The sequence below is a fragment of the Falco peregrinus genome, chromosome 6, assembly GCF_023634155.1.
Source record: "Falco peregrinus isolate bFalPer1 chromosome 6, bFalPer1.pri, whole genome shotgun sequence".
Taxonomy (NCBI): Eukaryota; Metazoa; Chordata; class Aves; order Falconiformes; family Falconidae; genus Falco; species Falco peregrinus.
Window position 1 is genome coordinate 2,174,594 of NC_073726.1, and position 27,890 is coordinate 2,202,483.

The window sequence follows — 27,890 nt, forward strand, 5'->3', positions numbered from 1 at the left end:
CAGCATGGCTAACAGGAGGGGGAGACCACCTAGTGACAGCCTACTGAAACCATCTCAAGAACAATGAAGGGAAGAATATGCAGCTCCCTACACATATCCATCTGGGCATCTGGCTATGGGGCTTACAAAATTCAATGTCTTCAACAGGGTTGTCAGCCTGTGGTCAATTTTAATATGAAGCAATCAATAATAGATATGTAATCACATACAGCACTGAATTTCACAAACCTTCACTTTGGAAGTGGCCACATATTTCTAAGTACATTACCTTCCTTCAAAAACACAATTCAGAATTCTGCAGGAACTTTCAGCCACTTCAGGAGAATGCGGGTGTTTCCTCATTATATCCAAAACATTCATATGTATGCCTTTCCCCAAAAGTGTCTTCCTAATACTTACTAAAACACAAAACAGCAACCATCCTGTAAGTATATCTCTTTCTCTTTATGTATACTTTTCAAAAACAACAGAACTGCTAACTTTTTTCCACTTTTTTTCCTCATCAAACACACACATTATAGAAGTATAATTTAGAATGGAAAACAATTTGAGCTGAAGCTGACTTCTGTTTGTGTAGCTTAATCAAAGCATTGTAATTCCTGAACAAGTCTAAATACATCTGCTGGTTTTACTTACATAAAGTTAACTTAAGGGAAGGAGAACGCACATCTTTGCTTTTATTTTCAAAAATGTTAATTCTTAAACAATTTTTCTTCTTAATTGCGCTCTGTGATCATGTAGGAGAGCTAGAATTTAAAACTTTCAAGCCAAGCAAGTTTCTGACGTCCAAAATAAGGTTTCAAAAATGGAAGTTATATTTATTCACTCTATTTACTTCATTAATTCATTCTTTAAAAATTAAAATACCCAAGCACATGTTGTAGCTATAATGTAACCAATACAGCTCAGAATACTACAAAAATACTCTACATTATCGTGGTAACTACCACCAATTCTTGCCATTCCCAGTTCAATACATTGATTTCAAATGGTTAATTCAAGTAATATTGCCTTGTGCCAGAGTGTTTTACTAAGCTTCTTTATTTCTTTCAATTCTGGTGTAACCGCATTTATTTAGGGGAGAAAAAAAAGAAAAAAAAAAAAAGGCAAAATAAAAATTTGCTTTAGCCTTCCAAAAGGAATCAGAGACCCACTTGCCAGTAATGTGGTATGAATACGGTAACCTGGTATAATATATGATAACAATACACATACATTTATGAGATCTGTTTCTTGATATAGATACATATTAATCCCATAAATAACTATAAAACCTCTTCATTTTTTGTACTTGGGTGGCTCAGTAACCTAGTGATAAAACAACGCTTTCTCACCTAGAGAACAGTAATTAACTGATAGCCTTTTTGTTCCTATCTAGCCAGTGGTTTTCAACATGCAGTCAACAAACCACTTGAGGTCCATAACCATTTCAAAGGGTTCTGGGAAAGGTATCTAATAGAAGCAGGCCAACTCTCACTAGGCTTAAATATTCTACCCAGGGGTCCACAACTCCACTGAAAAATTTTGAGGGGGTCTGTAAATTGAAAAAAGTTAGGAAACTGTATTAGGGACATAATCAGGACTGCAACAATCTTGAAAACTGTTATGCACATGCTTAACTTTCTACACAATTTGATTTACTGCAGTCAACAGGACTGCTCAAATCCCCTCTGTTAAGCAAGAAAATGGTATTTGTTGGGTTGTAATCCTTACTCATGTGATTTTCAACAATCAGTGCTCCTGAGGAAATTTAAACATGAGATAAATGTTTAAACAAGCATACAAAGCAAACACCCTCTTTTTCCATCTCCTGCTCCAAAAAATAGCAATTGCAACACATAAACTGGCAAAGAGCTCTTCACTTCCACATACTCTCTTTGATACTAGCCAACAATAGCTTTTTCAAAGCAAGGAATAGACTTTCTACTAAACACAACTGCGTAATATTCTAACCATAGCGAATACTGTATTGTATTCTTTACTATTTCAGCAATAACCTTTTGCTGAACTAGAAGGTAAAGACAATTAAATTCCCTTACCATTTTGTTGTGACAAAATTGCCAAGGTACTAGCAGCTGCCTGAAATACTTCTTTTGAAGAGGAGTGCATCAGCATGGAGAGCATCACTGCTCTGTCTATTGGGAACCTTTCACAGAGAGAAACAAATAGCTGCACGTTGACCATATTATAGCAGTTACTTGATAATTGTATTTCAGTTTCCTAAAAAGGTGTTAAGCAATATAATTCAATCTTCAGGTGATTGTACTTGGCATCTAACATGTTTCCAGAGCAACAGTTTTACTTCCTTTACAAAGAAAGCCCTTTGAAAACTATGCATATTAACCTACTCCGAATGTCATTGAATTCAATGGAACTATGCTTTCCAAGTGACTTGACATCCAGAAAGGGGGACAAAACAGGCATACTAAAATTTAAATAATTAAAATTTTAAGCAACTCTGAAAAACACTGTAACTAAATTGAAAGTCTGTGTCTTAGCCACGTCTAGACTCTCTCTGATGATGCAGCACTCCCTCTGCTATGCCCTTTCATCTGATTTGTGGGAAAATGAGCACTGCCTTTCTATACTCCTTATGTACTAGATACCTTAATCTTCTCTGTTTTCCCTGCTCTTACATTCTTTAATTGTCCCCATCCTTGTGGCAACTGAAGAGGATATTCCTTGTGAACTGTAAAAATTAGTTCTATGAGACTGTATTCTGACCCTTTATTTTTGCCTGAGTCAAGGTTAGCAAACATTTTAAGAAAGAAATTTTCCCAAGTACTATTGATCACTGTGCACTTCAAATATTTGAAAACACCAAAAATAACTGAAACATGAGATTCCAAATGGCCTAATAGTAGGCTTTCATTTTTTTCATTTCCAAAAATACAGTTCAAGATATTAACACTGACTGATTATCTCCATCTCCAATCTTCTCATGAAGGTTGCGTTGATACAGAAACAGATTTTTCAAAGCCCAGCATGCAGCCTCCTAAATATAAACCAAGAGGAGACAAAAGAATTACGAAAATAATCCTTTATAAGAAAAAATGTAAATACTTTGACTGTTTTTCAGTCCATGACAAAGGTACAATGTGCTTTTTATGTAGAAATACAAAAAGATGTGGACTGTCACATTCTTTATAGTTGGGATAGGCCTGAGTTACAAACATGTGCCACATTCTCATTATTTGATTTTCATTTTGATATCTATTTTAGGCTGAGATTAATTCTTCTGCTGATGGGCCTGTGTTTTGCTGTTGTATACAGAGAAGCCACATAAACAACAATCTTTGGATGGCCAAAGTTTCAGGTAATATGCCTCATCTTAACTACCTACATTTGATCCAAAGGAGTAACTGAAACCAGTTGATTTCAACAAAGATAAGAAAGGCAAGAACGGTTAAGATTTATTCTAAATCTAATCTAGTCCTTAAGGCCTTGTTTGACCAAGGATATACAGGAAAAAATTATGTTGCTAGACATTGTATTTAATGCACAATGCTGTCTTTCCATACCCCCATCATCCAGAAATTCTCACCAGCACATCTGTGTTTTTTCGGTGCAGTTCTAATGCTCTGTAACATGCTTCCAACCAGCACAATTTTTCTTCCTCCTCCTCTTCTTTTCTTTCCTCTAAGTCTCGGTTTAAGAATATTGTTTCAGCTTGAAATATAAAATATTTACAATAAATTCTTATTGTGAAAACAAACCACTTAGTAATCACAGAGGTGCTCACATTGCCTATGTGCAAAAATCAGTGGAAGGATTAGCCTTTTCTGGGAAGGGAGAAGTCTTTAGACATAAACTCTGTGACAGACTTCGAAAACATCTTTAAGGTTATAAAGGAGAATAAAAACCTTAATTATAGTGTAGTAAATTAGGTACATAGTTTCAGATCAGTCAATACTCGGGCTCTGAAAAGACCTGCAGATACTTCTTTTTTGTTGTTGTGTATTTACATACAGAGTATCACAGACATGAGTGATTAATTTGCACATACCACTTATCACACAGCCATCTACACTTTGAAGCAGTGCCCTTAAAAAATGAAATGCAAATTGCAGTTGCTAAGACACAAATATCGGGCCACAGTAACAGCAAGAGAATTTAAAAGAAATCATTTTATACCTACAATTTTTCAGCTTTCAGGAAAAAAGTATGTATCAATACTGACCATAATACCTGAGGCTTAATGGAGCATTTATTGATTTCTAATCTTTGCTATTTTGAGGACTCTTAAACACCATTTCTACTGACTTTTTTATGGAACAATTACTCAAAGACAAAGAGGATCAGATTCTTAGCTTTTTGCCACTAACTTCTTTTTCAGAATAATACCTGATGTTTACTCAAGGAAAAGTTTACATCTTTTAATTGATTTCAGAACTCAAGCACAAGCATTGATTTAGTGTTGCTATCAACTGCCACGATATAATGAGTACTGTCACACATGGCAAACACAGCATCACATTAGTGTTGTTATCTCTAGAGATCTTATGTTAAGTAGGGATTATCCAGTATTTGCCTATGAATAAACAGGTTGCTTTGTTAAGATCTGTCAACATAATATACCACCTCTGAACACTGTGAAGATGTCGGGCATATGATAGGAACACAACCACGTTGCAGTAAACAACAAACTATAAGCATGTGGGAAATCTACTTCTGTCAAACCTATCTTGCCTGAGGCTTTCATGTTAAAGAAATGGAGTTCAAAATCACCATAAGATATTACCAGTATAGAAAAGATTAGCAAATGGACAAATAAATGAGGTAAGTTATTTATGTATTTAGGAAGAGATTTACTCACTTAGAAGAGCTAAACAACTGAGAGCTGCAGCTTGTAACTTTCCATTTTCAGGGTACGTTTTAACAGCCTTCACAATGACTTCCGGAACCTTGTGTAACACAAGGATATTGAAAAAATTTCCTGAAAATACATAAAATATTAAATGAATATAAACATGAATATCTAGAGCTTTACACACATCTAACAAGTTTCTCAGCACACAATGCACAAACTTTGTGGCAAACATTGGATTTCTTATTACAGGGCTTGACACAATAATGTTTTATTTATAGAAAGAAGAGGTCAAGGATAAAAAAAAACAGCTGGGACCTAGTTTTTTTGTAATTTTTACAAAAGACTGAGGTTTAATGCAAAAGGAACTGTACACTGTCATCAAAATAAGAAAAATAGTCAGTGTATCACTTGCAGACTTCCTGTCAGGAAGTGAATGCAGTCCCGGTCTTGAATTCCTGCAATGATTTGAATTGTCCTATCAAGCAAGTGGTTTAACCACGTTTTGCTCTCTGTTTTTGCCCTCCTCATTAAACAGATCAAGGTCAGCATTATAAATACAGAATACCTGCATTCTGGAATAGTAGGAAGAACTACTTTGTGATGATAAATATATTTAAAGTATAACTTCTATTATAGGCTGTACAGTATTTTATATTATAGTTTGAATATAAGGAATTCTGCAAAAAGCAAGCAAATGAAAATAACTTCCCCATTTGCTGTAAAAACAAGCATTATGCATAAATTAATACAGCAACACTCACTTTGTAAAATACAGTTTGATAGCTATGGTTTCTGTTTTGATATTCCATTTCGTTTAATTCTTGATTAGTAAAAATGAGCATCACACTAGCAATGTGAAAGGTCAGCTTAAAATCTGTATCAGTGTTTCTCAAACCCTTTAGGTAAGGTATGAAATTAATAAGTCTATAGTTTTGATGCTCACATATGGGAATTACATACAGAAGAACGACCAACTTCATTTCTTTCCCTCAGCTCTGGTCCTGAGTCCTACAGGTGCTGACTACCTTCAATGTCTAGATCTTTCACCAGAAGATAAGTACCTCTTTTCCAATGTTTTATCATTCAGTTAAATCAGACCAAGTTAACAGAATGCTTAAGAATAGACTTTAAGACAAGTCTTTTCCAAATGCATCACTCCAAACCCCTGCCCTTAAAATCTATTACAAGTGCAATTGGAAACAGTATTTTTCTTCTTACCCTGTAGTAGTGCGGTCATGTTATATCAGCATTGCCGTTTCCTGCTGTATTTTAATGGAAACGGTATGTTTGTGTAAATTTGTTACCTCACAAAGTTAATAATCTTAACCTACGTGATGAGTAATTCTGTTAGGCTTGTGGCTGGCCAACCAGGTATCACTCAAAATACTGATGACTGTCAAATCTAATATAGTCATTACCAGACTAGCAAGAATACATGACAGTGATTTTGGAGGCTGTAGATGCTGACTTTACCATTTCACTGCCTGTTAACGTGGATTTAGGAAGATGGTGTCCATCAGAATAATTTGGGAAGCCACACTGGCTATATGGAAATCTTCCACACTATTTCCAGCAGCACCCAGCAATTTCACATCTGTTTCCCTAACTGTGTGGTGCTGTGGACACCTCTTCCCGTAACTCTACTGAAGCGGCTCCGTATTAAGATAAAGGGCATCTGTTATGCTGAAAGAAGAAATAGATCTTGTGGCTGCTTTACCACCACTATTACTTGTTGGTCAGCATACACACACAACAAACATGTGACTGAAACCAGGCTGGTTACACTTAGGGTAAGACCAAGGCACGTCAACAGAGTTGCTGTGTTCCCACAAGTGCTTAGTTTCCCTGCTTATCTTCTGTTAGCCTTGCAGAGGAAACCAGCCAAGGGTAACATCATCTCCTGGCAAAAAACTGCAAATACCACCTCAGCGGCCACCACATTTGCTTGAAATTTTTATTTGGCTTTCTGAAGGGGAACTGCAAGTTGCTCTTGGTTGCACTCAAGTTTGATCTTTATTTTCTACAATATCTGCCTGCAGAAGCAGAAACAGATGGTGAAAGGATGGGACTGACTTGATTAAGGGGATTCGTGCACTGGTACCAGCATCTGCAGTAGCTTCAGGCCACCACCTGCAAGAATCAGGAAATCTAGCTTATGAGAAAGACCTTAGCTGAGTCCTTGATGAAGTAGAACCTGCCAAGGAGCAGGGGCTGCTCAGGCAGCTACTCAGTGTTTTTGTATGCAGCTGGGGGAAAAACATATTTATTTTCACTTGAACTTTCAATTACATGGCCCTTGCAAATGCAGATCAGATTATAGTGGCAAAAGAGTACAGAGCTGCTAAGAGGCACAGCAAACCCCTTTTTGACATTGCCATCCTTTCTGTTGATGTGACGCTAGCCCACATAAGCCCAGACAACTTTTGCCCAAGTCAAGGGAAGTCCAGAATCCCGTCGTTCTTTCACTGCTGCAGCACAGAGGGCCCCAAGACAGGCACTACAGCTGGGCAGGAACGCAGCATAGGTCTCTGAAGGTAAACGCTTTGCAAGGAGGAAAGAGTCTTGGAAAGTACTTCCCCAGGTAATTCTGTAGCACCAGTTGTTTCTCACACATTCAGCATCGCCACTTCAAAAAAAGAAATCTTGAAGGAATTTTCTTCCTTTCTATAGTAACTTTAAATAGAATGGGATCTATTGATCCCACATTCTCATCTCATACTTCTCCCACTCTTTTTTTCCCATTCCACACCCCACACACACCCAGTCTTTCATGGCAGCTTCTGTCACTGTTACTAAAGTTTACCGCAAAATGATACGTTATTGACTGTGGCCTGTGTTACCTCAGTATGTTTACATCTTTAGAGACATGGAGCTATACACCACCCTGAGGATTAACTGGAATAGTAGCTCTCTTGTTACTTGTAACACTTGTTGATGACTACAAACAACTTTGGGAACTTACCCAATGTAAGCTTATGCAACAAACAGCAACTCACTTCCTGAACTGTTTCACTACTGGGGAAACTTTTCATCATTTCCACTATAACATTGTAGCAGCGAACATTTCCAGACATGAGCACTTCAACATTGCTGGCTAGAGAAAAAAAAACAAACAAAAATTGCTTCTTAAGAAAAAAAAAAAAAAAAAAAAAGCATGGATTCTAGTTCTTAAGAAAAAAAAAAAAAAGATTGGATTCTAATTCAGACTTCATTTAAATAGATTTATTTAGAAAACTGGGCCTATGTCTCAGTTTTTGCCCTGAAACTCAAGAGAAAGGTGGCACTTTTTTTCTTGGTACTGCCATAGAAGACATTAACGACAACCAACACTTGGAAATAATTTAATTCAGAGTCCACATTAACATTTATGTATTTGTTCCATTCTATATCAGGCCACGTAACAGGAATTCTTCACAAACTGTTTCTATGTAACTTTCTTCTTAAAGCTGAACAATTTTTTTTTTATAAATATTAATTCAATCTTATAAATGGTGTTTATAACATTATTATGAGCAGGTAAACATTTTACAGTGTTTCAGTAATATTCCCAGGGCATAAAATTAAGAAACAGTTTAGAATCTTTCTTTCTGATAGATGTCATTTATTTGATTTAATCATGTTTTCATAAGTTTTCCTTTCATGTTAGGGGACATTTTAGCAAGTTATTCTTTTCATTTAAATTAGTTCTACCATATGCCTATTGTGTCCTGAGGGTATAGAAACATTCATCTAATGCTCCTGCAATATTTTGAAAGTCGTTGCAAATTCTCTATTTCACAGAATCACAGAAGGGCTGATGTCAGAAGGGACCTCTGGAGGTCTTGTCCAACCCCCTGCTCAAGCAGGGCCACCTAGAGCAGGTTGCCCAGGACCATGGCCAGACAGCTTCTGAGTATCTCTAAGGATCGAGATTCCACACCCCCTCCAGGAAACCTGTGCCAGTGCTTGGTCACTTTCACCCTCTTTCCTGCCTATTACACAGGCCAGATACACAAACTGACCGGACATTCACAGGAGCCAGTGAACAGACAGAATGCGTCCTTTCCTCCTGAGGACAGAGAGATGCCACATACAGTAATTTAAGGCAAAACGGCATTATGGTAGTTAAAACACAGTGTATGAAAACATCCCTCCAGTATGTCTATGCAGGGTAGGAGACAAAATATGAACCCCAAAAAATCTTGGACAAAATCCTGTCCCCAGTGAATGAAAGGGAGTCCTGTCACTGACTCCAGGGGAGGCAGCATTACTCTGCTGAGGTCCATAGACTTTCTTAATTGTTCTTTCAACAGCTTGGCTTTCCTGTATACAACTTAAAAGAAATATTTGCAACTGTATTATTAAAGATAATTAGACTTTTTAAAGCAGCATATCTTCAAAATAATGTGTCTCTGAATATTAAATAATGACACTCTGTAAGCTGAAAAAGCAAACTCTGAGCAGGAAGCATTTCTGAAGCATTCTATTTGATAGTGAAGGAAGGTACCTTTCACAATGCTTTATGATGACAGCAATTTCTTCACATCTTTCTCAAGTGAAAACACCTTTTTAAAGGTATGATCCACAAAACAGTATTGCATCACTTGAAAGTAAGTTATCATTTCACAGGTGGCAGTTATAAACACATTAAAATATTCAGGATTCCAAAACTGTTTACTACGGAGAGAGAATAATTAACTGCATGTTTAAATCCTGCAAGAACCAAGCAATGCTACATTTGCAGGAAGCCACCATTTCCCTGAACAAGCTCATTTAATCTTAACCACCAACACCTGGTCGTCTAGGTTCTCACAACAATTGATGAAGAGACCAGAGCACTCCATATGGTGATTCATCCCACCTGTAACAGATACCTACCTCCCTTCGGGTCAGGTAAATTTCCTCCCGAGGTACCTGTTTCTCCCCATTAAATAGAGGAAAAACCTGGGTGGCTGCCTATGGCTACCATTTAGATGGCTAACATTCTGGGACCCATCACTCCGCTATAGACTTTGGAGGAAAGCTGGCAGCAAAGCATTTTCTCATTCCATCAAAACCACTGAGATTTAAGAGAGTTCTTTGTTGCATTGGAAGAAACTCTCACCCTTCAATTTCTTGCGACATATAAGCTGGAAGAAAGTCTAGATACACACTAGTGAAAGAAGGCATAGTGAAGTACAAATCCTTGATGTAAATCATTTGGAATAGAGATGTGAACTTCAGGGTATAGGGAGACAAACATTTTAGTACTGGATAAACTAGAGCGTGTACTTACAGTGAATGATTTTCTCCATGTGGCCTTAAAGGAATACATTTTCTTGCAGGTATTGTGGGATGTCACAAACCAAGAGTATAAATGCTGGCAAAAGTGCATTCATGTGCACATTCATGGGCAAGCTAACTCTGCTTCTCTATTTTCAATCTTTCTTATCAGAAATGAGAGTTCTTTAGTTACACTTTGTATTTACTAATTTTAAAAGCAATTAAAATATGGCACCCTTTTCCTTAGAAAATGGCAATAACTTCTGGGCTAAGATAAAACTATTTCTGGCTCAAGGAACGCTTTTTAACCACAAACTGGAATAGCAAGAATTTCGAGAAACAGAAACTAAATAGTTTGGAGTCTGATGAAATGTGGGACACTAGTTATTTTGCGCAATACATGGGGCTAGCATGATTCATATAGACCCAGACAGAATGTACAAGTAAGGTTTTGTGAGGAATCATGTTTGCAAGAGTACGTTATGTACCTCGTGGAAGACATGGAGAGCAGGACCCTGCTCTACGCTTGCCAAAATTGCGACTACCAGCAGGAAGCTGACAAGAGCTACCTCTGTGTCAACAAGATCAAATTGCTGTCAACAAACTGACACAAATCATCAAGCATGCTCTCAGGACCTGATTTTGCCCACAACAGGGACTGCTATTATCGGAAGACAAGACACAATGACATTTTCTTCTAGTCTTACTGCACATCACCTGAGGATCTGCACAATATCATAAGACCCTATAATGTGTGGAGTGCTAACAATGTTCCTCATTGCAGCCACCACTGAACCATCAGAGGGGTTGTCTGAGCCCAGATACCATCTCAGTCCTGGCCACTGGATTCATATCGGCAATTTTGCCCTTGCGGAACAGCCTCTGCCAACAGCGTTCTTTACCTGCTACCCAAGCTCACTGAAGGTTTATTTAGTCAACAAATACATCTTATTTTTCAAATATTAAAAAGAGACAGGGCAGTCTTGAACTTTGACCCCTGCAACCATGACAAGCATCTTTGTTACCACTTACTCCAAGCAGAAGAAAGTCTCTTTCTGTTATTTTATGAGAGATTTCAGTTTTATCAGAATGGCTGAATATGAAAATTTCCCATGAAAAATTGCAAATCAGCATTTCCCAAAGAAAACAGGAAAGTTATTTGTCTGGCAGCTCCCAACCAGTTCTTACTGATTTTTTACAATCACTGAAAGATTACCACAAACTGAGGTGAGCTGATGTATGCGACGGAAGATGAAAATAATTTCCAACAATGCACTTACGTGGACCAGCTAAGGAATGTAATGAATAAAGTGCAGGAAGAATCACCTCTTCTTTCTCTGGAAACTCTTTAAATACTTTCAGTATGATCATATGATCTTTGCTTTCAACAAATTCAGTCAGCTGCTCTTCTGGAACTAATTTGAAAAGCAAGAGAGATACAGTATGTTTTGAGGAAATAATTCATATTCTGGTACAACATGAGAAAAGACAATTGTTTTCATCAAGTTTCTTTATATAAGGTACTCTCCATACACATCATCTTCCAGTTACAACTCCTTTTTATAAAGACCTTTTTCTAGCCTACACTTTATGTAACTTAGTTCTGACTTCAAACGCTTCCCTGTGAATCAGTATTTTCAAAGAAGCCTTTCAGCCTTTTTCAGAGAGCAAATTTCAGGTGTTCCTCACCAAGACAGTATATAACTGAAGGAAAGGCTAAGCTTACAGTGAAAAAAATTTGCCTGAATGCCACTTTGCATACTCCATGATTTTATTTAACTTCTTAACTTTTTTTGATAATGGAGTTCTTTCATAAAGATTACAGCCACACTTTAATAATACCTTACCTTCATTGTAATAATGGCTTAAGGTTTTTCCACCCTTACCCCCTGTCATTTGTACTGACATAACTGCGTGGCTGTGCAATGAACCAGATAAGGGAACAGATCCAGGTTGAAAAATAATTACATATTTTAAATTTCATAAGCAGAACCATTTTCTGAATCTATTTCAAGCTAAGGCTAGGCAAACATTCGCATTACAGTAACTGACAAGGTGGATCAGAGGCAGGAAAAAGTAGCCAGTGGCAGCCTAGGAACTTGTTACTTTAGCACTGCCGTCAAGAAGAAGGTTTGCAGGTCTGTACCCAGAGCAGTCTGTAGGTCTGTAAAAATCAGGCACTTATAAAAAACAATGCACAGAAAATCTAAGAAGCTCAGACCCTTATGGAGCCTGAAAAGAAAATACAGCAGGACAAAAGTACTTAGGGTGAGCAAAAGAGGGGAGGGAATGCAGAAGATAATTCCAGGCACACATGTGTGGGAGGAAGACTTGGAAAAAACAATACAAAATAGTGCCGGAAAGAACAAGTCTGAAGAACTGGAGACTATCTCTGAAGCAAAGGAGTACAGCGGACTTAGTAAAAGCGCTAGCACTCCTCAATATTTATTCTGAAGCAAGAAACTCAATGCAAAGCCAAGCTGCTACAACAATGGGACTTCTGGCTGTTACACGCACAGTTTCTGAAAACTTTGCAGAAATTCAATACATGGTAACTTCATTTCTCAAAAGAAACACAGGAATATCATACAGTTACAGACTCATCTTTTAGCATTGTCCAGATCAAAAGCAGAATCACATATATTTCAAAAGTACAAACATTTTGCTTTTTTTAGAACCGTTCACATGTTACTAAAATTTGCCAGTCTAAATAAGCAATCCTGTTCATTTGAGAATTAAAACAAAATGTCACTGCTCTTTGTTCCAGTGTTACTAATGTTGAATCCCATCTTTTCAGTTAACTCTAGAGTCAGAAATGAAGAGACATTTTGCTTTTTTGAAAATTTTGTATTCATTGCTCTAATTTAGAAAATTTGTGATATTGCTTGGAAAACCTGTTTTGTGGTAACTCATTCAAAGAACAGATATGATACACAAACCAGAATTTGGAAATGCACAAATTATTTCATTTAAATAAACGTCTGCCATCCCCTTCCAACTTACATATTTTTCTAACTTAATAAACTACAAGATAAAAATACCTTTCTCAAACAGTTTGTGTAACACTTTACACCCATGTTGCTGGATCTCTTCATTTTTAGGGAAGCTGTGCATGGCATTAAATACCAAGGAAAACACATCTACCTCTTCCTCTAAGAGCAGGAAAGCAATTACATCTAAAATGCAGAAGAGATTATATGTTGCACTGATTAGTTCTCAACATTTTTATTGAAGCACTGTACTCAACATTAAAACATTTCATAAAATAAAACATAAAACATTAAAACCACGACCATTAAAATCCAAAATTCTTTAATACTGTCCTTAAAATCTACTCCGTTGCTCAAATTCAGGTTTTGCATAACCCATGAGGAAGTTATCTCTTAAGGTAGTGTTTCACAACACAACTGAGATATTCTAAAAGATTGCTGCCAAAAAGACAGTTTCTCCTCTCCACTCTTGCTCCCTCCTTGCACTGCTTTGGTGCTTGTCTGACCCCTCAATGAGCCAGTTCAACTCACTGAACTGGCAGAAAATTAACCCATCAAAATACTCCCCCTTTTTGCAGTCATAGCATGCTGGAAAGTTTTGCTCAGTAGTAAGGTTGATGGAAGAAAGAAGGCAGGACTACACTACCTGAAGAAAACAAGAGGGGATTTGAAATGTACCCGTCAGCTACAGTGAAATGTGAAATCGGTCCATCTGTGTATCACAAACCCCTACTCTCACTCTCTCAGCCATTTGTTCAGCCTGAAACTGAACTGAAAAGCCAATCTCACTTCTCTCTTATGACATAAAAAAACCCCTTAATAAAAATATTACTCTGTAGTACGTATAGGCAAAAAGATTCGTATTCATGACAATTTTTCGAGCTTACAGCAATAACAATACAATTCATAATGCCTGTTCCAGTGTTTCAGCTGCATCTGGGTTTTTTTGTGGTTTTTGTTTTGGTTTTTTTTTTGTTTGTTTGTTTTTTAAGATAAGATCTTTCTATATGGCATTCACACTGGCCTGTCAGCTTCAGTTACAGTGCAATTCAAGTTTACAGAGGTATCAAAGTAAAGCATACTAAGAGATTTTTCTGACAAGGTAAAATTTCAAATATTTTCCTGAAGGTAGTTGAAATGAGAGTTTGGTTGATCAACCACTGAGGGGAGGAGCGGTATTCAACAAATAAACTCTTACAGAATATCCAGTCAGCAGTTTAGGATCCTTTACAATACTCACATTTAAAGGAAAGAAGCTGTTCATTACAGTTATTCAGTAATAGCCACATTTTGCTATTATTGTTATTATTAATGACACAGTGTAACTACTTATAACGAGACCTGTATTACCCAACTTCAGCAGATAAAAAGTTAGGCATCCAGTCTAAGCTAGTCCTCCAAACCTCTCTACAATCAAAAGGGAAAGGAAAACAAGTTCAAGAGGTAACTGTCTTCGAAAATAGACAAATGAATAGTATGACCATCCTCTGAAAGTGCCAGTTCTCACTCTGCTGCCTATAGCAGTAGAGTGGACTTTGACAGCTGGATTATCTTTAACTACCTAAAGTCAAGTCTAATCCTTAGTTTGTAAATAAGGCTGATTTCAAAGCTGGTTACAGTCAATGGAAATATTCCTATTCTAACAATAATTTGTGCTAATATTATAGGCTAGCTTGATTAAAACTAGCAGAATCTCTCCCTTAGGGTCTCTCTTTAATTTCAATGGAAGATCAAGAATCTCAGCACCACAAGAAAAGTTCTCGGTACCTCGTAAGATCAGGTCTCTGCAGAGCAGAATAACAGAAATGTCCAAGATGATTTACTGTTTTCAAAAGTACTAATCAGTACTAAAGCAAGCAAGCCAGACTATCAATTGGCAAGAAAAAATAACTTCTTCCTTATTTTATTTATCTGCTTAACAGCAAGTATTTGTGTCTATGCTAACAACAAGTTGGCAAAATTAATCAGTCATGTTCTTCACAGCCTTGCAATTTGGAGAATCATTTCTACCTGGATTAAAAAAAAAGTGCAAAGCAATATTATTTTGTATACAAGTAGAAATGACATATTATTTTCCCGAGTAAAACAGAGAGAAAAATCAGGTCCAACATGTACAGTCACATATTTTATACCACAGGTCTGTGTTTTAAAGGCTTAGACAAAGCAGGAAAGTAAAACACTCAATACCTGACATGAGGAGTAGATTTAATGCTTTCAGTCCTATTACTGAGAGATTTATATTTCCTTTGTGAATGGTAAGCATTTTAAGAATCTGCCTAAAATTAAAAAAAAAAGGAAAAAGTTATGGCTACAGAAATATGAACACACAAAAATTTTATCAAACATTTACTTTAAAACCAAAAATAGTTACAGAAATCAGCAAAAGGTTAAAAAATTCCCAATTAATTATTTTTTTAAAACTTGTATTTCAGTTTCTGTTCTTTTCAAGTTAACAATGCAATAATGTTGGTATTTTAACTATTATCACACCTCATTAAAATAATGAAGTAAAATTGATAAATTTCACACTAAGTTTTAATTAGTTTCATATATTTGTTCTACAGGGGACAAGTCTCATTCAGGGTGGGGTTACTCTACATTAAGCACGGCTGTGGAGCACAGCAGAATATGGACAGTATGGCAACGTTCTGTTTGCGGCAAGCACTAAGCTACAGTGAACAATCAAGGGTTTGTTGGAAGAGCAACAGCAGTTTCCCAGCTAAAGAATTTGAGCAACAACTTGAAGAACTCTACACTACCTAAGTTTCTACCAAACAGCACTTATGTGACACTGGTGAAATCACTAGAAAGAAAGATTTCATAGACTACCAGTTCTACACTTCTTACTTTCTGGGTGGAGTTGAGACCCATGGATATTAAACTCTGAAATGCTGCATCACAGTCAAAGTTGACTTTTTAAACAGGAAGAGACAAAAAATGCCGAGTACTCTGAAAAATCCAGTGCATGTATCAAACTGGGCACCCAAAAATCATTTCATGCTCTTAACATATTTTGCTCAAACTACCATCTGTAAAACAGTGACTACAAATCCGTAAAACCTTCTCAATAAACAACATTTTAAAAGCTCTAGACAATAATGATGAGCACTAAGAAAAGCTGAGAAGAAAATGAATAGGCCAGTTTTCACATGAGGTATCGCTAATATACAGTAAATATGGCAGCAGGCCAAACATCGAATGATGTCGATGACAGAATATGAGTAAGCACTGATTGCGCACTGAATGAAGCATATCTCAAAAGGGGGAAAAAACCCCTGACCGTGTGATTAAAAACTAAATAAAAATGGACAGGCTTACATAAAAAAACCTGAAGAAGCCTTCATTTTTTTTTTTTTATTTTCATGATTTTGGAGAGCTTGGCCTTGCAATCTTAACAATCTTCAAATGTGAGTCTTGGTATATATAATATCTAATAAAAATAGATTGTGTAGTAGTTCGTGACACTTTACTAGATATTCTTGACATGTCTTGAAAAATAAAAAGCAACACTTAAAAGTTTCATCCAAATTTCATTCCCCAGCTCTAGCAATGAAGTTATTTGCCTTGCTAAAGTATAACTTTATAAACTGGAATGAATGTATCACTGTTTTCTTTCTTTTCCCTTCATATTATGGTGTTGCTCGTTTCTCTCCCTTCTGTTGTAGCACTAGTGTCGTAACTATAATAATCAAAATACATATAAGAGGCAAAGTCTGATGGGAGATACACTGTTATTATTTCCTGTCTTGCAAAAGGTAAAGGATATTGTAAGTCCAATAAAAGATATCTCATCTATTCACACAAACCCCATGCCTTACATACTTACATTCTCATGAACACAAAACCACTTAGAAATCTAAGGTTAGTCAGAATATTGTGTGGGATGATTGTAAGAATGGAAAACAAAATCCAGTTAAATGCAGGGGTGTTTTTCTTAAATGGAGAATAGATACTTCACTGAAACTTCTGTATGCACACTTTGGACTATTAAGTCTACAGACAAGGACAGATGGTGGTACCTGGGTTTTCAGTCCTGAGGCAAATTCTTGTCCCAGCATACAGCCCACATGTATGGACTAAGCAGTAGGGTGATGAATCAAGGAAAACAAAGAGCCACCCTAACCAAGCTGGTAGAGTAGCTGAACAGACACCCTTAAACCTACTTTAATTTCCCAATTAAAGTGTTCTAGTCTTAAGCATTCCTAATGCATTTTATTGTGTGGGTGCAGGTGTGTGCACACATGCATACATGCATAGAAACTGTACATGAGGTAAAGATTCCTTCACCTCTTTGCTCCATAAGTAGCTGTGGCCCACCGAGTTATCAAATGCTCTGAAGCCGTTAAACGTCTCTCCCTCATCTACCAATGACTCATGAGTTCTGCTGTGGAGAAGGAACTCTGCTTTGGGAAGCAGGCATTTTATAGAGTGTGATCTGTTTCAGGCAAGTGCTAATATATAAAGACAGGAGCTTGCTCAGTATACTGCAAGGTAAAATAGACACTAAAGCATGTCTAATACAAGGAGAAAATTCCCTACATATAACTTCATATTTCAAGTATAATTAAGAGTGAGGGTGTAAAATTTTCTAAACATTATCTACTGTATGAGAGTTTAATGTAAGAGATTACAGAACATCTCATGAAGTCTCTGACCTTGCAGAGAGGTTGCAAACACATTGAAGGAATTTCTTTCCTTTCTCCTCACACTGACAGTGACTATTTCTTTATCACACTGTCTGTCAAGAACACCTAAGTCAATACGAAAGTACTGTTTGTAAACACAACTAACATGGTTGAGTTGGCTCATGGTTGAGACACACGAAAAAAATGCTTTTTCTAGTTCAAGACTGCTGTTCTCCTAAAATAGTTACACAAATAAAATTGAAAATCTCTTGCAAAAAAAATAAAAAAATAAGACCACCTGTTCTCTACCATAACTGTTTCCTGCCTTGCTGCAAACCGCATGTATTCATTATGATACTGATACACTGCAGTACTACTGCAATCCCCCTACAAGGAACCCGAGATATAATTTAGCTGGCTTGCTCTGTCTTTGGCACTGACAGAAATGCCTGAGCCCACTCTCCCACTAAGAACAAGTTTCTCCACAGCAAGGAAAACTGTCAGCATACCAGACAGGGAAACACAGTTGGCTAAAATATTGGTAGTGGGAAGGAATTGTGGACAGTAATGTTATCATCAGATCTTCAGTGAAGATTGAGTTTGAAAAGGATGCTTCGTTCAACTGCAGACACTATGTGGGCTCTGAAGAGGCTATGGGAAAGACCCACCCAAAAGTGTAATTTTTCTGGAACCCAAGAATGAACAGCAGTATCTCTAGCTCACAGAATAACTCTCAATTATCAAGCCTTTAAGCTGCCAAAGAAATTGTAACTAGCTTGTACATCTTCAGTGCGCTTATTCCTTGCTAGTGAAAAGCAACCAAGATCACTTTCGCTTTCTGACAAAAACTTCACATACTTCTTTCAAGGGAGTTTACTTCCCTACTGACCATGTACTGTAACCACTGTAAAACCAACAAAACCCCCTCTTCTCCATTTACATTACTTTAGGCTTGTGGATGTAGTTCCTCACTTTTGGAAAGAACAGCCACACACACACAGACAAATTCAGGCAATACTGCATCTGTCTATTAAAATGGAAGACCTTGATAAGCACAGAAACTCAGCATCGTTGAGATTGGCAGGGACCTCTGGAGGTCTCCTACGTCAACTCCCTGCTCTAAGCTGGGGTTCAGGGCCATGTTCAGTCAGGTTCCGAATCTCTCTAAGGCCTGAGACTTTACAACTTCTCTGGGCAACTCGTTCCAGTGTTTGACCAACCTCACAATAAAAAAAAACAACAACAAACAAAACCCAACCATACAATGACACCACCACCCCACCACCCCAGCAAACTTTTTAAGTGTAATTTCCTATATTTCAATTCATGCCCATTGCTTCTCACCCTGTCACTGGGCACCACTGACAAGAGCCTGGCTCAGCCTCTTTTACTTTCTCCACCAGGTAATTATATGCACAGATAAGATCCTTGCTTGTGTGAGCCCATTTTGAAGGCTGAATAAACCTACAAAAATCTTCCAACATTTAGAAGCTGATGTAGTAACTTTATATAAATATATTTCATTGCATATATATGCTGCCATGATAACCAAGCATTCCTGAACACTCTCTGCATATAAAATACTTACTGGTGAACACCCAGTACTTCCCAGTCCTTCCCAACATCCTTAGGAGCTATGCTCTGAAGAGTACTCGGACAAATTTCTATTAATTTACAAAGAAGTGACCAACCCATCTGTAAAACAAAAATACAGCTATTTTAGAACAGAGATTCTGTTTGGATCTTCAATGTTGTCTTCTAATATTCTTGGCTTTTGGAAAACATGTTCTGAAAAATTATCTAGTTAAATCAATATGGGAAAATTAATTAACACATGAGAAGACAAACAGCATAAAAATTTAAAAGATGGAGGTAAAACAGATATGCTAGTGATTCCAAATGCATTGCTTGTAGGAACACTTCACTCTCAGTATGCTTCAGCGCTGCTTGAGGATAAAGGAGACACAGTTGAAAGAGATGCTGACAGAGAAAAATACAACGTGATTCATAGTATGTCATCATGGGCCAGGGAAGACCATTGCACTATTAAAGGCAGTCCAGCTTTATTGAGGACCAGGTGTTTCCATGAGAATTTACCATTTAATAGAAAACTATAAGAAGCAAGGATAGGTTTTTAAAGGTGTCCAGTGTTTTAAATGAGGATGAGATACCTAAACAATACTATATATTTCATATTCTCACCATCAATCCTCAATACTGTGTGCTTTCAAAATGTAATGAAGGCAGTGAAAGTTTTGAGATCACAAGGAATGAATGATGAACTAAACCCAATGCATTTGTTCTTAATAACTACCTGCTCTATCCTATGCAAATTCTTTGACTATCAAACATCTCTAAGTAATGCCAAAACTGAAAAATATTCTTCTTCCATATTGGAGAAATCTGCTCTCTTTAAGAATGCCTGCAGGCTGATATGATTGAATGAACTTCAGTGAAGATGCAGTAAGCAAAATTTGTACAAAGGATTGACCGATGAGCAAGAAAACACTGCTGTATTGAAAGAGAAGTGAACTGTGAAATGTCAAAAGTCAAGATGAAGCAGATTTTACAAAAATGAATTAAAACGAGGTATATAAGTTCCCTTGGCCATACAGAAAAAATGAAAAAAAACATGGAAGTAGGCTTGTGCGCTTTAAGAACAGGGTCAAGACAGTAGATAATCTAACTATGGCTCAAAACCTGTATGTGTAACTGGGTAAGTTTTTGGCAGGAGAGTTATGTAAAGCAAAGGGGTTAAGACAGGGCAGCCACCAACAGGAAAGCAAATGGTTAAACTAAAAAAAGTTAAACTCCAAAGAGTTTAACTGCAAAGTTCATGGAAAGCGCATGATCTCTAACCCTACAGTCTTCAAGACTAGAAAGCAGAAATTGCAACTCTGGTAGCGTAAGGACATCTATAGGAACAGCACAGGCTTGAATCTAGACAGCTTTCATGAAAGCTTTGTTGAGCATGAAATTCTGCTTTTATCTTTCACCTACTTGCTTATATGGCATACACCCACACTATCTGCAGTAGTTCTGTTTCAATTTAGATTTGTGGAGCCAGATATTTTTAGCCAATTACAACCTTAATGTCTGCAGATTGAGCTTGACCACGGCCTAATTTCCACGCTCTTCTCTTGCTTGGATAGCAAGCTGGCTTGCTCTACATGAGACTGCAAACCAATTACTATGGACATTCAGGAACATTAGGCTGGTCTGTGTAACTGAGTCCTGACTAAACACAGGTGCAAAGAATAGTCTTAGCAACCACCAGTCCTCCCCAAGATGATATGTAATTACCTAATTTTCCATGATCCAAGCAAACCAGAGTTTACCAGTGACAGCGAATCAGGTATAAATTTCAAATCTGCACAGCAAAGATATTGTAGAGGTGACCATTAATTCATACGCTGTGTATTGATTAGAAAAGATTTTAGTTTAAAAGTCCCAGTTCATGCCACCTAAGTGTTCTTGTAAAATTTAGAACCTGATGAAAATTAGCTTAATGACTTTTTTTTTAGATTGGTCTTTTCTGGATCTACAGTTCTTATAAATGTTTGTCAATACTTGGAGTCACCACAATGGAAACACCTGACTTGTTGACATGTGGTCTATTTCACAATATTAAAATCATGACCCGAGATAACAGAAAGCTTTTTATCTGTTTAATAATGACATAAGAAAATAAGGGTCCTTTAAATAACAGAAATCCTAAGGGTTACAGGGAAAGAAAAACAACCCAAACCAGCAAACAAAGACGTTCTTATAAACAATTCAACAGGTCCCTATATACAGAAACAGTTGGTTGCAGCACTGAAACTGTTATTTTTAATCAGACCCTTTTCATTTCTAGCATGCAACGAATTTATATTACATTAGGTCACACCTCTTATGTGAGACAATGAGGCTCTGCTGACTGCTCTTTACTCAAGTGTAAACATATTTTGCTCTAAAGTTTCTAAGCTGCTCCAATCATTGCCAGAGTTAACTGCAGAAAGAAACCACTGTATTTACTTAAAGACTTCTATTTTACTTTAAGGTACTACTGACTTTCCAGTCTAGTACTTTCCTACTTCTAAAGAAGTTTTCAGGGTTTATGCCTGTACTGGTACTTGCAATATCGATCTACCAAGCAAATTTACCCTGTACAAGCCAGTGGAATAGCAGCACAACATGATTCTTTGTTTACCAGTTAAGGAGGGGAAAGAAAGAAAATCCTCACTTCAGGTATGTCTCTTATTGTATTTATTCTCCTATGCGAGTCAATTTTATCACAATAGTAAAAGCAAAAGAGGTTGCTTAATCCATTTATTCAATGAAAACTCATTAGTAGTGTAGAGAGACCACACTGAAATCAGGACTACATTACTTCACCACTGCCATAAAGTGAGAATTCTGTATTCACAAAGACTGTAAAAAAAATGCAGTGAATGAAGCAAGAAGACAGAGCTCTACTAACATATTGTGGATGTTTGTAAATACCGTAATTTAATGTGAAGGAAGAGCAGCCTATGACATTTTATGAGGAACAGGATTAGAGCTTTGCCTTGACTATGAATTTTACAATTTAATACAACATAATAATGCAAAGTAGCTTGAAAACTTCTAAACTGAAACACTGTATGACTGCAAATGTAGACAAAGACTAATACTAATTTTAAAATTCCATATAAAATAAGAGGCATTTTAACACAGTTAAAATGAAAATTAAACATTTGCTATCTTCCTTATGCACTTCTGAGAATCTTATGCTGTCATTTCAGACTTAATGGTTGTGGCTGGATTTCATGCTTTTTTACTTCATCACCTAATGTCTGAGCAGTGGTTTTGTAAGTTGTTATATACCTGATACGCTTTATCTTGAAAACAATTGCCAATTCATCCTTCTATATTTCTTAATGGCTTGACAATTGAATAGCAAAATAAGTTAAAACTTCAGACTGTGCACAAATATTTAGTCCTCAAAGGAAACCCGAGATCACTGTTATTCCAGATGAATCATTACACAAGTACAATTCTATATTTTAATTTCATGCTTTTGCCCTCTATCCAAAGCCTACTAGAGGAAAAAAAAACACGTAAAATATACTATTATTTGAGAGGCGTTTGCGAAATAATTTCTGCTTTGCCTTCTAGTTGAACCGAAAAAAAAAAGATGCCCAAAATATTGTAAACATACAAATGAGCTTAACTAATAATAATAATAATGAAAAAGCAAGCTGCAGAGAAATCTGAAGCTCATAAACATCCTTCAAGCATAACGTAATCAGAAAGTTAATACATGCCTGCCAGGAAGGAGCTGTTTCATACAAGTCTGGCAGCTGTACCTGAAGTACAAATCAAATGGTGCAAGTGCCGCACCTGAGCTAAACGGGCCGATGCTGAGTTACAGGAGCTGCCAAGCAGAACCTTACACGGCAGAACCGACTCTTCGCTAACAGACTCACACACACGCACCCCTTAAAAAAACGGGACTAGTGCGACCCTCCTTCTAGGATAGGGCTGCATAGGTATGAATTCATATTACAGAATTCTGCTTCTAAGATGCCTGTCTAACCGCGGCAAAATTCAATATTGACACATCGGAAATATACGAGATAATTTACCTGATTTATTACTGGTAATTTAGAAGCCCATGCCATAGAGTTTTCGCATCGCTTAATTTTTATTTCCTACTTCACCGCCTTCTGCCGTTTAAACAGAAACGCGACGAGCGGCGCCCGCAAAGCGCTGGGACAGCCGGGCCCTTTAAACGCCAGCGGATACAGCGCCCTTGCTCAGGCCAACGGCACTCCAGAGAGTGGCCCAGAGGAGGGCAAGCGAAAAAGAAAGCAACAAGCCGAGGGGTAACTTTTATTTCGGGAAAGAACGGCGGTGCTCAGTTCCTAAGGCGCCAAGGCCCCGGCCCCCCGCGCCGCCCTCACCTGCTGCACGCCCGCCGCTCCCGGGTACAGGTCCACCACCAGCAGCAAGGGCACATGCACGTTTTGGCCGCTGAAGAGCCGCGGAGCTGCGGGGGGACAGAGAGAGGCCACGTTATCCGCGGGCGGGGCGGGGCGGGGCAGGGCAGGGCTGGGCAGTGCGGCCGGGCCGCCCGCGCCTCACCGCCCCGCCGGGCCGCCCGCGCCTCACCGCTCTGCCGGGTCGCCAGCTCCAGCAGGTCGCTCAGGGTCTGCACCAGCGTCTCCAGCCGCTCCCTCTCCTGGACGTTCCGCAGCCGGACCACCAGCTTCCTCAGGGCTTGCTCCTCCCGCGCCGCCGCCGTCTCCCCCTCCCGAGGGCCGGCGCTGGCCATGGCCGACCCGCTGCCCTCCGCGGCGGGCACCTCACCCCGTGCGCCAGCCGCCGCGGGCGGCGGGGATGAGGATTAGGCGGCGCCGGCCCGTCCTGCCGCCGCGCTCGCAGGACGGCCGTCTGTCCGGCTGGCGTCACCCGCCTGCTCGGGCCGCCCTTCCCGTTGCCTCCCGCCCCTCCCGCCGCGCCGCTCCGGGGACGCGACGGCGGCGGTGGCGGACCAGCCCCCGCGGGCGGGCGGGCGCACGGGCCCACTGACCCTAGGGGGCGCTCACGTCACTCGCTCAAAGGCCCGGCGGAGGGGCCAGGCACGCTGGCAGCTGGCCAGTTTCTGGTGATTGACAACACAGCTGTCCAATAGAGTCGCAGAGCTGGAGCCTCGGTTCCGCCCCGTCGTGCTCCCCTGCTATAAAGGGGTCTGGAGGCTGAGGCGGCTGAGGTATGGGGGTGAGTGTGTAGTGGGGGTGGTGTGGGAGTGTGTTGCTGTGTTTTTTCGACGTTGTCAAGGAAGAAAGTAAAGGTGTATAGTGCACCATTAGTGAAGGGGGGAGAGAGAACTGTAGTCAGTGTGTGTTCTTAATGTGTAGCTCCCTGAGCAGCTGAGGTACCTCCTCACCTCATGTGGCATTTGGGGTGGTCAGCCTTTCCTCGTGTGGTGGGTTTGTGGGGGGTCAGGGAAGGTGAAGGGGGGATCTGAAGGCTGCTGTGTGGCAGCTGAGGTGAAGCTGTAGCTCACCCTGCCTAAGGGTGATGTATGCTCTGCACTCCTGAGTGCTTTTGCCTTGTGGGTGCAGGTCTGTGGGTTTGTTTAAAAGAAACCTTTACTGCACTTGGAAGTCAAATTTCCTTCCAAGCCTTATAGTGAGAGGTTGCTCTTTGGAGATAAGAAGGTTCTCTTGCTCTGTGTGTGTGTCCTCACTTGTGGTTGGTGCAATTTTCCTGAGGTCTGGTAATATTTCTGGTATCTCTGTGGCTCGTCCAAGACAATGATGTATTGGTAGGAAGCTAGTAATCACTTCTTAAAATAATTCTCAATTAGAAAGATAATATCAGTAGAATATGTTACATAAAGGACTTGCATGTACTTTTTAAATGTGTAGGTGTTAAGGGAGCTAACTCTTTACTTGAACTGGGCTTTAGTTATGCAAATATGTTTTGGAGGATTATGGTAGGTTATGGATTTACTTGAAGCTTTTGCTTAGATTGCAATGTCTGGTTGATAGACATGCATGATGTTCATTAAATAGTTGGCTTACAGGTTGCTAACTTCTCAAAATAAACTTTAAGAAACAATGTTTAGTAATGCCTCTGAAGCCACGTGGCCCTGGATAAACTGTTTGTGGTCTATTAGGTGTGTTAGTCTTAAGCTTGTATGTTGCTCTTGTCATCATTCAATGTTTCTTAAGTTTTTATGCACAAAGAAGCTATTGTCTCAGTATCCTAATTATAGCCTGTTAACTAGGACTGTGCTTGTTAAATGGTGAGCTAGTTTTCTCCCTCTCTGAAGCATGGGAAAACAAACATGACTATGAGATAGCTTTATGGAATAGTGACTCAGTTTGGCATGTGTGGAATGCATTACATCTGGACTAAAACAAAAATTAGCTGCATTAAATGGATTACTTTCACTCAAAAGTTATTTTTCCATTCTGCAGAAGCCGTGATTCAGGCACAAAGAAAAAATTAAAAAATATTTTCTAGATTTAAAACATCATTGCTGGCTTCCTGCAGTTTTGACAAGATTCTTTTATCTTGCAAATGGTATGAATGCAAGTACAATATTTCAGTTTATATTAGTGATCAAGTTTCTGCAGTAACTTCAAAGCTGTAGCAATTGCTAGACTTAAGCAAAAGATTTTTAAAGGTCAATCTTTGTAGCTTATACAGATTGGAAATGCCAGTTGTAAATTAAAACTAGGGCCATTGATGAAGTCATATTAATGCAACTTTCAAATCCTGATCTTAAACTTGTGGCTGTTTTGTGCTCTTAGCAGCTGTACTGCTGCTCTGGACTTTCTTGTGTTGCGCTTTATATAAGAATGCGCAAGTACAAGTTATGTGTTACAGTTTCATTGAATGTAAATGGAAAAAAGCTGTGGATTTCTTTAAGGAAAATTGGGGGCCAGGCCTTTCTCCTGAAATATGTTGAGTTCTCTAGCTGCATGCTGGAATGCAGACCACTTGAGATGTGTGTAAGATAGTTGCTGTTTTGCTGCCTTTATAGCCTTTACTGTGTTAGTTCTTTTCTAGTCAACCGGCTCAAATAACTGTCAACTGCTTAGCAAGCTTAAGGCCAGGGTATTATAGACAAGATGAAAGAAAGGAAAGGCTAGAGCTAAAATGTAACCTGGATTTATACTTTAAAAGGTTTCCTTTCAGTCTTTTAAGTGATCTCAACTGTAATTTTTTCAGTGTGTCCTAGTTAAGCATTGAAGGTTTTTGTTGTAGCTCCATGTCCCTTGTTCCTCCTTAAATTCCAGATGACTTTCACTTCCAGGCACTTATGTTCCCTTGAGGCTTCATTTTCATGTTTTTTATAAAATCTGCCAGACTTCTGTAGCAGCTGGCTTGTTCTTGAGGCTGAGTGCTTTGAATGTAAAAGAGTTATTACCTGCTCCTCCTTTTTTTTTTTTTTTTTGATTGGTAACTAATAACCCAGTTTGGATTGGATTGTATTTATCCTTTTAGACTCAGATGGGACTACTAATGCTCTAGTACAGGAGTCCTCAAACTTTTTAAGCAGGGGGACGGCGCATGGATGAAGGGGCAGGCAGTCATCTGCAGCTGCTTGGTTTCCAGCCCCCCCCCCAACGCCTGGCGAGGGGGTTCTGTAAATACGGGGGGGCAGATTGAGGACCCTGGGGGGCTGTATCCGGCCCATGGGCTGTAGTTTGAGGACCCCTGCTCTAGTATAGAACCTCTGGTGTGTGAACATCTAGACATATATAAAGACATGACATGTTAATGTGGCAGAGATTAATAAATTGTTCTGTCTGGTCACGTATAAAAACAGATGTCTACCTCCATCCTTTGCATTCATGTATCACAACTGGAAAACTGCATGACATCAGATATCCCGGGAGTTATGATACACTTGTTCAAATGAACTGGGTCTTTACTGTTGGTGGCGGCATTATCAATGGGATTCCTACTGTTTAAGGCTATATTTACTACTTCAAGATTCCTCAGTTGATTTTTTTTTTTTTATTATTTTGGCTGGTAGTCAATACCAAGATGGCATCTTATCCTTTGTTTTTCACATGGATGACAGGTGTCCCTGTAGAAGGTACAAGAGACAGGGAAAGCAAATTATACTAATGTATGAACTTAGTACTGTGAACAAAACCCCATGATCAGTTGTATTAGTTTTGCATGGCAAGGTTTTGGTCGCAGGGGGGGTTGCAGGGCTGGCTTCTGTGAGAAGCTGCTGGAAGCTTCCCCTGTGTCTGACAGAGCCAATGCCAGCCAGCTCCAAGATGGACCTGCTGCTGGGCAAGGCTGTGAGCCCATCAGTGACTCTGGGATGTCATATTTAAGAAGGGGGGGAAAAATCTGCACACTAGCAACTGCAGCTGGAGAGAGGAGTTGAGAGTATGTGAGAGAGATGGCTCTGCACACACCCAGATCAGTGCAGAAGAAGGGGAGGAGGTGTTCTAGGCACTGGAGTAGAGATTCCCCTTCAGGCTGTGCTGCCCTGAAGCCCATGGTGGGACGGGCTGTCTCCCTGTAGCCCATGGAGGTCCACCGTGGAGCAGACATCCCCCTGCAGCCCATGGAGGACCCTCCACCAGAGCAGGTGGATTGCCCAAAGGAGGCTGCGACCCTGTGGGAAGCCTGTGCTGGAGCATGCTCTTGGCAGGATTTGTGGCCTTGTGGAGAGACAGAAGCCCATGCTGGAGTAGGTTTGCTGACAGGACTTAGGACTCT

General features: G+C 39.0%; 1 protein-coding gene and 1 long non-coding RNA gene across 4 annotated transcripts in view; one reads left to right on the top strand and one right to left on the bottom strand.

Annotated features, from left to right (window-relative positions):
- LRRK2 (leucine rich repeat kinase 2) overlaps nt 1-24,115 on the bottom strand; it is a 71,594-nt gene extending 47,479 nt beyond the window's left edge. The window contains exons 1-12 of one of the 2 annotated variants that reach the window (XR_008747893.1): nt 23,802-24,115; nt 23,594-23,679; nt 19,255-19,361; nt 15,229-15,317; nt 13,093-13,227; nt 11,332-11,466; nt 7,773-7,904; nt 4,817-4,936; nt 3,545-3,669; nt 2,916-2,995; nt 2,040-2,146; nt 269-398 (exon numbers count right to left, since the gene is read on the bottom strand). Coding sequence is in view for 1 of the 2 variants with exons in the window: in XM_055808992.1 (XP_055664967.1) it covers nt 269-398; nt 2,040-2,146; nt 2,916-2,995; nt 3,545-3,669; nt 4,817-4,936; nt 7,773-7,904; nt 11,332-11,466; nt 13,093-13,227; nt 15,229-15,317; nt 19,255-19,361; nt 23,594-23,679; nt 23,802-23,964 (1,409 nt within the window). In the remaining variant the exon portion in view is untranslated. The remainder of the gene's footprint in view (nt 1-268; nt 399-2,039; nt 2,147-2,915; nt 2,996-3,544; nt 3,670-4,816; nt 4,937-7,772; nt 7,905-11,331; nt 11,467-13,092; nt 13,228-15,228; nt 15,318-19,254; nt 19,362-23,593; nt 23,680-23,801) is intronic. The other variant, XM_055808992.1, reaches the window with a different exon arrangement.
- Nucleotides 24,116-24,274: 159 nt separating this feature from the next.
- The window catches only part of LOC129784800 (uncharacterized), a 60,527-nt gene continuing 56,911 nt past the window's right edge, over nt 24,275-27,890 (top strand). For both annotated transcript variants that reach the window (XR_008747895.1, XR_008747894.1), the window contains exon 1: nt 24,275-24,402. This is a non-coding gene — a long non-coding RNA (uncharacterized LOC129784800). The remainder of the gene's footprint in view (nt 24,403-27,890) is intronic.